Source organism: Pyrus communis, chromosome 7 (genome assembly GCF_963583255.1).
Source record: "Pyrus communis chromosome 7, drPyrComm1.1, whole genome shotgun sequence".
Lineage (NCBI taxonomy): Eukaryota > Viridiplantae > Streptophyta > Magnoliopsida > Rosales > Rosaceae > Pyrus > Pyrus communis.
In genome coordinates, this window is record NC_084809.1 from 15480131 (window position 1) to 15492040 (window position 11910).

Genomic DNA, 11910 nt, shown 5'->3' on the forward strand with positions numbered 1-11910 from the left:
ATAGTCCTAATAGATGAAACGTTGAAGGGAGTAAATATGAAGCTTAACCTTTGGTGGGAAGTGTTGGAATCTAAAGGTCATCGCCTACGTAGGTCAAAGACAAAGTATATAGACTGCAACTTGAGTGGCTATGGGGTTCCAAATGAGATAAGGGTGAGGTTTGGAGAATTGGATGAGGATTTCAACCATAGAATATAAATTGGATGGATGAAGTGGAAGAGTGCACCAAGTGTGTTGTGCAACCATTCTATACCACTAAAGTTCAAGGAAAAAATTTATAGGACTGCAATAAGGCCAACAATGCTTTATGGCATGGAATGTTGGGCAGTCAAGCATCAACATGTGCAAAAAATGAGTGTGGCAGAGAAAATAATGCTTCGTTGGATTTGTGGGCACACGAGAAAAGACAGGATTAGATGAGAGAAAATTGATTAAGGTGGTTTGAACATATGAACTGAAGATCTACAGATGCTTTAGTTAAAAATACGATTATGAGATAGTGGCTCAGGGTAAAAGGCGTAAAGGAACACTTGGAAAGAGACTTTAAGAAAATATATGGTGTACTTGGAGCTAATGGAAGACATGGCGTAACATCGAGCGCAGTGATCTTCTGGAATTCATACAGTCGATCCCACTTATTGGGATAAAGCTTTGTTTGAATTTGTTTACATATTCAGAATGAGAGATGTGATGAATGAGAATGTTACTCAATTGTTCATGCATACAATAAACAAACCCTTCCTCAGTGATCATATACCTAGTGTTCGTAACGCCTTCACTGTCACCCACTTTTCCTACGCCATCTACTTCAAGAACACCGGTGACGCCTTAAGCGACTACGCCCAGGGCGAGGTGGTGGGCCCACACCCTCCCCATTTGCAGTTCTACCAGCCCAATTTAGCCTTCACCGCCACTGCTGCCGCCGTTGGCGTCCCTGCCACACCTCATTTTGTGGATACTTTTCCTCTACTGCCTTTGCCACTCCTTAGCTTTTCCAACTCCCCTTTACAGCGCGCTGCCAGCATGCCCGAAATCAAACCCGACCCCGAGCCTTGACTTAAGTCCAAGCCCAAGACCGTCATTGAGGGGGACGAGGATGATGATGATGAGGTGATTGAGAATAGCGAAAGCTTGAGGTGTAAGACTGTTATGACCTAACTTATTACTGAGGTTTATGCTTTTTTACTATGGTCACTTAGAACAGAAAATCGAAAACCAAAACCAAAACACGAACCAAATCGAACTGCAATGAATGGTTTGGTTTTGAAACGGTTTCGATTTTGAAACCGAACCACAACATAGAAAACGGTTTGGTTTCAGTTTTGGCTTTTGAAAACCACACCGAAACCGAATCGTACCGTAAATATTAATAAACATTTAATTAAATGTCCATATTAGATTTCATGTTTTAATTGGTTGTTTATTAGAATCCATACACTTAGTATGGACTCAACCACACTAGAATATCATCATTCATCACTTTCTTTCGTTCATTAACTTGAAAGACCTTTGTTATTTTATACCATCACACACCACACACACACATATATGTACAAGGGTGGACTAATCTTGTTATCAAGAGTCAAACAATGATTTAATGAAGTCCACTCATTTGAAGCATGATATCACATATTCCAGTATGAAAGTTTCGCTCATGTTTAATGAATTCAAAGTTATTCAACTTGTTTTATGTTATACCTTGTACGGGACACCCTTTTGTTGCACAAACATGTTTTAACATCACAATTGCATGCAACATGCTAATTGTTTACATAACAAATGTCTTTTTCCTATTGCTACTGGGAAATACTTATTAATATGTTAAATTGCAAATTGTACATTTTTTCTTAAAAACCAAACCGAAATCATTTGAAACTGCACTGAACCGAACCGCAAAAAAATTCGGTTTTGGTTAAAGAAGTGTCTTCTGAAGAAGAAGCTAATGTGTCTCACATTGAGATTAAGATTACTGAATACCATGGCTTAGATGAAAAATGTGATTTTGGTGGAAAATCTAATAATGATAGTGTTGAATCAGGTAACTGTGCTAGTCAGATTAGGGATGAGGGGTATCTTTTGTTTAAAAACTTGTGTAAGATGTCCATGAAATACTCATCAGATGAGCATTATGATGATCAAATTCTCTTGAGGGGTATAATATTGTCCTTGAGCTTTTGCAGGTGGTCATGGATGATAGAGGTCCAATTTGGTGCAAAAATGACATGTTTCTAAATGCTATCAAGCAGTTCTTCTGCTTATCACTGTTAAAAATCAGTGCATTTTCAGTGATGGCTATTTTCTAGCCACTATCAAGCAGTTCAAATAAAAAGCTCTTATTCGACCAATGTCCAAAAATAGAAAACGTGCGAGCACATGTTGTTCGAAGTCTCAATGGAGATTTGCCAGCTTTAACGGTTAGAAAGTCAGAAGTCGCAGTTCACAACTCGGTGTCTAGCTTGTCTTCACCAATTAGCAGAGATTTGAAGAGGCTCCAGGGTGGCGCAGTGGTACGATCTGTTCTGCAACTTCTATCAAGTGGATATTAGAGGGGTACATCTCGGGCAATCAATGGTTGTTTCCAGCTGGAAGTGAAAGCCATTGTAGTCAGTTTTTCCCAGATTATTTTGAATGACAATTGGAGAAAGGTCAGCTGGGAAAACGGCAGCATAGAACTAATTTTTATGGAAGGTTGTTTTCGAGAGAACAGTTCTGGTGAATTAGATATGGTCTGGCAACCCTTAGCAGAAAATCAAAAGCAAAAGCAAGGTCCTGATCTTATTATGTACAGTTTGTGGTAAGAAAAGTTGGGACATTTGGTTTGAAGATAATTGTTTCATGGTCAAGGAGATGGTATATTTGGCAAAGATAAAACAATATTTCCTAGACGCTGCCAATTTATCTGATGCCTTGCCACTTAATCCAAGGAAGTCATTGATTGCACAAACCTCTTACTTTAAGGAAGTCATTTCCATGGTTGCCAACAATATAATAAGTTCCATAAATCTAGAGATTGAGGTCAAGCTTCTTTTGCTGGGGGATAAGATACACCTGCTTCAATCTGATTTTTCTTATTACATGGAATGCATTTCAAGGAGCGTGGGAAGTCTGGGACGAAAGAGGCGTTACAATTTGTGGCTGAAACTGAGCAGCAGTGTGGTACCGTGAATGCAGTGAGGCAGTACTTGTGGTTGTTTGAAGAATTTTCTCTAAAAGTTGTGCATGCTTATGTGGATTTCTTCAATTTCAGAGGTAGTGGTCATGCTGTGCTGATTGTTCAGGGACATCATTTTGCTTCCTACTTGGAAAAGGGAAGGATAGTGCTCAACCTACGATATTCAAGTAGCAAATGTGTCGATTGGAGCTTATGATAAAACAGGGACCATAAATACAAACCAGACGGCAGTGGCAAAACTTTTAGCTTTGCATCCTAGGCTTATTGTACTATTGAAGTTTAGGGTGGATGGAATTATATACAATCCATTTGATGGTGAAATTCTTAACCGCTCATCTCCTTTTACTTACGCATTTCCAATTAAATCATGATCCCATCTTGATCAATTTCGTATTGATTAGGGCGAGCGCTCTAGTCCCCAGACAACTTTCTTCAACCGCCTTACATTACTCACTTCGTTCGCAACTTTCCTTTCCCTACGCCCAGGGCGAGTTGAGTTTGAGTCTTCATCGATTGGGTGGCAGAGAAACAAGCCATTGGCTGCAAGTGGATTTACAAGCCAAAAAACATTTTTTTTTTCTTCAAAAAGTCTCAACGGGTCGTTGTACCTTTTGATTACGGTAGTTCTCGAACAAGAGTTCCCCTTACTCGTATTGCAAAGAAACGGTCTATGGACCTTCGTCTTCTCCATGGCGTTGTTGGATTTCTCCATTCACGTACTTTCACTAGCTATAGAGTTATGCTCCTAGCATTACATAGACTTATGCTCTGAGCCCACCTACAGAAGATCGATTGGCGGGAACCAAAGACGTTGCCCAAAGGGCCAAAAATGGCTGATTCTTTCCCCAAAAAGTCACCAAAATTTCAGAATTAGGATTCTCGCATGTCCAGGGTCCGATCAGATCAACCAACGATCGGTTTACGGACTTGATAAAGCTATGACCGTTACGGTCAACTTTCTTGTTCTTTAAGAACTCCCTCCTTTAGCACGATTAAGGTCATAATTTGTTGAACCGGCAGTTGCCGAAATCCCATTTAATTCAGGTTTTATATTCTGAAATTCCTTATCCCCAGTGAGGGAAGTAGCTAAAACAAAAAAGAAACTATCTAATTAGGGGGTGCCCCAAAGAATAATTGGAGAGGATCTTAAATGACTTTTGGGGGCTTTTTCGGCTTTTCTCATTTCCTCTTCTTCCATAGCTTTCTTGTGCTACTTACAGGTTGATTAAGGGAATTGAGAATTGGATCGTATCAAGGACTAGCAGGGGCAGCCAGGGCAAGAGAGGGGTTGTGGAGAACGATCACAATTTGGATGGTCCACCGCCAATGTCATCTTCGGCACCGCCTGTTTCGATGGAGAGCTGGACGATGCCGCCGCTGCCACAGCATGGAGACAACCTTATGACTTCTATTTCTCAATGGAGGACATGTTGGCGTCGATGTTGGCCGATGCCGAAGAGATTGAGTGAAATGTGTATGACGAAAGACTGCCAACGAGAGTAGAGAGTATTGAAGAGGATGAGGCGTTCGAAGAAAGTCCAAAGAGAGTGGAGAAGGACGAAGAGAAGGAGGTGGAAAGGAGTCCGAAAGTCGAGGAGGTTGTGGCGACGCCTCCGCCTCCGGTGGTGAATCATAATATTTATGGAACTTGATGACCATTTTCTCAAGGCTTCGGAGAGTGCCCATGACGTTTCCAAGATGTTGGAGGCCACCCGGCTTCACTATCACTCCAATTTTGCTGATAATCGAGGTAATCTTATGATTCTGTTGTTGGGTTTGTTATGTTATGTTCGAGTACTCTTATGATGTTTTCAGATCGAAAAAGTGTAATTCTGATGGTTGCTAGCAATTACTGTGATTACAATTGCAGGGCACATTCATCACTCTGCTACAGTGATGTGTGTTATCACATGGAATCCGTCTTTTAGAGGATTGCTGAATGTAGATGATAGCAAGGATGATTTCGACTCAGAAAAGCATGAAACTCACGCTACCGTCTTGGATAAATTGTTGGCATGGGAGAAAAAGCTATATGATGAAGTCAAGGTACTCCGAAAACTCCATTGTTTCTGTTTTTATTTTTCTTTCAATGTGATAGGAAATGGTGTGAGGAACTGTTACGTTACATTTGCATTTACCCTTTAATCCTTTTTTGCTTCCACTGATTTCAATATGCTGATTGAATGCTACATTGTTCAACACAACTTTACGAATCTGTCATTGTTGTCATTTGGTTTGGCTGTATTGTGGTCCTTTGAACTTTAGTAATGCTCTTCACTGATGTCAGTAGTCATTAATCGTGTACTGAATCTTATTTGGGATTGGTTTGTGGATAGACATATGAGCTTATGAAATATGAGAACCAAAAGAAGGTTACCTCGCTGAACAGGCTGAACAAACGAGGTACTAACTCTGAAGCAATGGAGAAAGCAAAAGCAGCTGTAAGTCATTTGCATTTTGTTTTGGTTTATTAACACTCAGGGTTTTATTTTGTTTTGGTTTATTAACACTTGGGGTCATTGCCCTGCCTAGACACACGGTGTCTTGGCAGTGATGGACTTCACCACCGAACTGACCTTTTGGGAGTTTAGATTTTTAGTGCTTGAACAGTTATACTACTTCGTCTTCAAACATGGAATTTGAAACCACTTAAAAATGACTCACGGACTGTAGGTTGGCTATTATGTGGGGAACAATGCGAGCTCACCATAAGACCCAATCGAAGATTGTGATAGCACTCAGGTCGTTGAACATCTCCCAATGTCCCAAGCATACAAGTGAGCACCACCATGAGCGCACAATACAGCTGTTTGGTGGTGCAAGGATGGCATGGTGAGTTTGTGAAGCTTGTGAGTCAACAAAAGGAGTACATAAAGGCCCTTAACAATTTGTTAAAACTTAATCTCATCCCCATTGAGAGCAACTTGAAGGAGAAGGTTTCTTCCCCTCCAAGAATTCAATGACCCCCTATTCAGGGACTCCTTCTTGCTTGGCATGACCATCTAGAGAAACTTCCAAATGATGTTGCAAGAACTGCGATACATAACTTTGCTGCTGTAATTAATACTATTATGATTCACCAAAAGGAAGAAATTAAAATGAAGGAGAAATGTGAAGACACTAGGAAAGAACTTTCCCGCAAGGCCAGACAATTCGAAGACTGGTACAATAAAAATATGCACAAGACCATTTCGGACGAAGGAGATATAGATAAGCCAGAAGGCCACACTTGAAGTGATGTGGTTGCAGAAAAGCAGTTTGCATTGGAGACAGTGAAGAAGAAGTCAGAAGAGGAGGAATCGTATGAACGGTTATGCCTTCATGTGAGAGAGAAGTCGATCACAAGTCTTAAAACTCGCTTGCCAAAACTCTTTGGGGCGTTGTCGGATTTTGCCTATTGTTGTTCAGAGATGCATAGAAGCTTGAGGTCCAAATCACCCCATAATCCAAGTGAGAGCTCAGCAAGAGAATAGGTTTGTATATATAATTTGCCCATTTATTTTTGTTTAAATGATTATTTTTCCTGCTTATATGTTTAATTGTTTCTATTAGTAACTTATAAGCTTGTACAATTTTCTTATGGGACAACGCCCTCAAAATCATATACATAAAGTTGTTACAATATATATTGAGAATTGAGAAACAATTCCCTCTCGTTGCTTTCCTTTTGTTTTGGTATAGACTCTCCATTATGTACGTGTTGATACATGTTGATGCAGTAAAGCATCAACACGTACATAAAATGAGTGTAGCGGAGATCAAAATGCTTCGTTGGATGTGTGAGCACAAGAAAGGATAGGATTAGGAGTGAGGATATCTGAGCTAAAGTAAGAGTAGCCAAAATTGAAGGAAAGATAAGAGAAAATCGATTACGGTGGTTTGGTCATGTAAAACGAAGGCCTCCTAATGCTTCGGTTAGAAGATGCGATTACGAGACAAACATTTAGGGCATTACGAGACAGAGGTTCAGAGCCGAAGGGGTAGAGGAAGACCTAAGAAGACTTTGGAAGAGACTCTAATAAAAGACTTGGAGAACTTGAATTTAACGGAAGATGTGATACATAACTGAGCACAATGGCATTCTAGGATTCATATAGCCGACCCCACTTAGTGGGAAAAGGCTTTGTTGTGTTGTTGTTGTTGTTGGATAGACTCTTTATTATGCGGGAAAGACTTATCTACACTATTTGGAATGTCACCGTAGAGCTTCGGACAATGATACAATGTCATGTATCTCAACTTGGTGTCCTCGTTCTACATGGCATTGTTTGATTTAAGATGTCACATTCGTGTCCATGTTCCATCCAAGTCGTTCTTGTACTATAATGTCTTCTAATTTGTGTGTCAATGTACCAGTATTAAATATGATAAGTTTTTTTTACCCTCTAGATATCCTTTTTTCAAACTGATAGGGATTCTCTCCCCTCCCCTCCCCTTCTCTGACAATTGTTTTTGTTTTTTCTCTTGAGGGTTCAAATAGAAGGGAAAGGGAAGGGAGGGAAAATACCCTTTAATGTACCTATTTTGAGACATCATCTAATCATTCCATTTAATATTGACAAGCATATTGTCACATGATCAACTGTCCATGTTTTATAAATGTACTTGTCATTAAAAGTCGAAATGGCAAGTAACTGCTGATGCGACATCATCTCAATAGGTGATACGACTCAAAATTTTCTATTTGGAAGGTAATCCTCAACTAAGTATCTTAACACCTTTTTAAAATAGGAAAACTAATGAAAAGGGCTTGAAAACTTTGAGTTTTAATGATAAGGACAAAATAAAGGGTAAAGTGAATAGTACTAAGATTGACCTTTTAGTGTAAAAATGTGGTTTTTCGTTAAAGTGAACACTACTGTGGGTTTTTCGTTAAAACTCTCTTTTAAAATGAGAACTGCCTTTTTAGGAAAAAGATGCATAAATGGTTAGAAACCACACACAAGCTGATGGAAAAGAATGAGAACTGCCTTTACAGTTACAGATGAGCTGATCCATCCAACCAAAGTTTTATAATGTCTAGGGCACAACTTACACCCTACGCTTCATACGCTTTCGTTGAACATCGGTCACATACGAATACGATTATCAAGGCAAACGTTGGTATTCTGCAGAACGTATACAAATTTTATGTACAAATGTACTTTTCAAACAATAACATGTTTGATTCCTGTGAGCAATTTGTTGAGACTCCGACTTGCACTTTGAAGAAAACAATCTCCGAGGGAGCGACAGGAAAAATGGGATTTCTCAAAAAATGTCGTCAAGTTATCCCAAGCAGCAAAATGCCTTTCTTCTTCTGTCTCGTGTTACGCTATTTAGGTTCACTCCGGCAGGCCTTGGGGGGCAAGCTCTTGCTAATCTCTTTGCTGCATAGGTGCAAAGGAAAACAACTTTCTAAGCATTGTCCGAACGCAAGTTAGAAGGCAAAAACTGTAACTAGGAGACTGTCAGGTAATTACGATTAATACAACCCTACAAAACTAGGTGATAATCCTGCTATCCTAGGCACTAATATAACCTCGGTTCTAAAAATCCCCGCCTAGCGCCGCCTAGGCGTTAGGTGGCTAGCCATCGTCTCGATTAACCCCTAGGGGTATGAAAGTTAAGAAAGGGCGCCTAGACTGGCTTAGGTGCCCATCTAGCCCATCCAGACTAGGCACCCGCCTAGGTTGCGACTCTCAAACAAAAAAGAGATCACTTTCATTTTGCATTATGTTATAGTACTTTATAATCTATCTGCTATTCTACTTTGCAATTTATCTATCACAATGTAATTTTGTATTTTTTAAGTATAAGCAAGCACTTATGCGATATATATTAAATTTACTTAAATCCACCTAGACGCTAGGTTCCAGTTCACCGTCCGACTAGCGCCTAGCATTTTTTGTAACCTTTAATATAAAGCATATCTTTCTTCCGGATAATAAATATAAATTTTACCTATTTCATGGAAAAGCTCGTTGATGTTCTGTGCGGTTTTGGCTGATGTTTCCAAGAAAAACATCCCATTCTCTTGAGCAAATTGCTCCCCTTCCTGCAACCCAATTACAAGAAAAATCAAACAGTCACCTATCATCTGTTTACAACTTTCAATCGAACAAACAGCGAAACATTTAATGTGCATTCCTAAGACATTCATGCAGATGGGAAGCGAAAGAGAAAGGGAAATTGTGGAGAAGCTGTTGGAAATACCTCACTCTCGACCTCCCTTTTCGCCTCCAAGTCGCACTTAGTTCCAACCAATGCCATCACCAAGTTTAAATTCCCTGAAAAATGTAATAAATAATACATCATCTCTCAATAACAGCCGGAGATCATTCCAAAATAAGCACACAATGCTGATAACGAATCATTTTCCAAGTGCAACAAAATATTCATCCGAAAACAGACGTACTACTTTAACATATAACATAGGAAACACAGAGATGTATGCAATACAAGAGCTAGACCAGGTTGTTTCAAATTGTACTAGCCAGACTGAGAAAAGCAATTAAAATTTTGACAGCAGGGGGCACGCGAAAGAGATGTATTGGGGTCTGCCGCAGATTAATAATATAAACGACACAACTGTAGACCATGAAAGGTGACAAACTGCCCGAAAGATTCAGATGAGAATAGGAACTAAATGGGAGGTATATGCAAACTATCGGAACACTTCTAGTATACGAAGTAATTTACATCACATATCTGATGAAATATTTGCAAAATACACACAAGTTTTTTTCTTTAACAAAAGCGTATTAGGAAGATTATATAGTTATGATTACCATAAGACAAGAGAAGAGGTAAATCATTTTTAGTAATTCGACTATTCGGTCTTCAAGATTGGAAACAGAGTTTAGGAATGGAAAAACACGATAAGAGCACTAGTGTTCAATCTTCATGTACTTACCTTGCCTCTGCAATTCTTGAACCCATTTTTTGGCTCGAGTAAATGTATCCTGGGGACAATGCAAAATAGTAATCAGAGAACCATAGATAACTGAAATATATTATAACTCAGTGTTGAACTGAATATCGTGCCAACGTAGATATATTGGATTTAAAGTCACAAACTAAGCAGAAGTATCTGCAGGCAGAGAGAGAGAGATAGAGAAGAGCTGCACGCATTCAGCGCTCTAAAATGTGCCCTCGCATTGATTATTTATTACTGAGTTACTGAGTACATGGTATAAGTTGATATTATATTTCAAATGCAACTTTTGTTATAAGTGAAAAGTGATTCATAGGTACCGCGCTTGAGATGTCGTACGCGACTACTGCTGCTGCTGCACCACGATAGTACATAGGAGCCAAGCTATGGTATCGTTCTTGTCCTGCGGTGTCCCATATGTCAAACTTCACAGTGGCTTCGCTTAAAGACAGTATCTGAGTGAAAAAAGCTGCTCCAATTGTTGGTTCCTGCATCAAGACATGCACCAAGGTCCTCAATTGTTCAACACATAAATTGGGAAAAGGAAAGGATATCTTGAAAGTACAAGAGGCCAACAAATACCTGGTTATCGAAAAACTGGCCTTTGACAAATCTTAACACCAAACTGGTTTTCCCAGTTCCCATGTCCCCCAGAAGCACCTGAAAAAAGAAAAAAAAAACCATTTAAGAAATTTAGAAATAACCCGTGTCTTTGTGAGACGATTCAACTAATATTGTTTATGCACTACATAATAAACACAACTACAAATAATAACTAACATTTCCCCACTTCGGTCGGTACCAAAAATGTGATTACAATATCCAATCTAATCGTCCAAATTACCATAGAAAAATGCAGACGAAAGATCAGATCCTAAAACTAAAAGGCGGTCTAGAGTAACAAAATGGCACACTTAGAAATGCTGCTTTGTTAGAAATCCCGATACAGCCAACACAGCTAATGTTTAACTAGTAACTGAAGCATTGCAAACATTCGAACAAGGAAGCTTTCTAATTTTTATGGGAGGCCTCCACAGTTTCATTGAATCAGCCAGGAAATCGAAGCCGTAGAATACAGAATACCTTATATCCAATAGCTTCATTTGGATCGTCACAGAAGGTACATCAAACTTATGTGGGGTTGAAAATGTCCAGTATGCAGTTGGGAAAAAGTATACATCTCTACAATTTACATCAAATTTTGTATTCTGGTTAATATATAAAATTTAGATTCTTAAGCTAAGCAATTGCTATTAGAACCCTTGCAGATTCTCATAAAATCTCTCCACAGATTAGCCTTTTTCATATCAACAAATAATGATAGATTGTAGCTGAAGGGAACAGAGGGAATTAAAAAATAATCAAATTAGAAAGAAATATAGCAAGTAAAAAATTGGAAATAAGAGAAAGGGTAAGACATACCCACCAGTTTGGCTTGTATGATCTTGTTGCCAGGCCTGGCCATTGGAGCACTACTTTGATCAAAATTGTACAAGGTTTTGAGAGAGAGAGAGAGAGAGAGAGAGAGAGAGAGAGAGAGAGAGAGAGAGAGAGATAGAAGTTGCAATACAAGTGACAAGAATTTTTTGTGTGGATTTTGCTAGAAAATGAAAGTGAATAGATGGAGAAACTAGAAAGTGGACTGGTTGTTGTATTGACTGGTAGTTTAGTAGCACTTTGCACTTCTCCATTCTCAAATCTCAATGAAGGAGAAGAAGCATCCCTTCTTGTTGACCGAAAAAAAAAAAAAAAAAAAATGAAAAAGAAAAAGAAGAAAGGAAGCATTCCTTGTGGGTCTATATCTTCAAAGGGGCCCCTATTA

General features: G+C 39.1%; 1 protein-coding gene and 2 pseudogenes across 1 annotated transcript; 2 read left to right on the plus strand and 1 right to left on the minus strand.

Annotated features, from left to right (window-relative positions):
* Nucleotides 1–2020: 2020 nt before the first annotated feature.
* Nucleotides 2021–5844, plus strand: LOC137740621 (uncharacterized; annotated as a pseudogene).
* On the plus strand, nucleotides 5793–6743 carry LOC137741060 (protein ALTERED PHOSPHATE STARVATION RESPONSE 1-like; annotated as a pseudogene).
* Nucleotides 6744–8162: 1419 nt separating this feature from the next.
* On the minus strand, nucleotides 8163–11654 carry LOC137740237 (ras-related protein RHN1-like). Its single transcript, XM_068480082.1, has 7 exons — nucleotides 11515–11654; nucleotides 10671–10748; nucleotides 10409–10576; nucleotides 10068–10116; nucleotides 9368–9441; nucleotides 9116–9209; nucleotides 8163–8541 (listed from the first exon to the last, which is right to left on the minus strand). The coding sequence occupies exons 1-7, from the start codon at nucleotides 11551–11553 to the stop codon at nucleotides 8441–8443; spliced, it is 603 nt and encodes a 200-aa protein (XP_068336183.1). The 5' UTR covers nucleotides 11554–11654; the 3' UTR covers nucleotides 8163–8440.
* Between the last annotated feature and the right edge of the window lie 256 nt (nucleotides 11655–11910).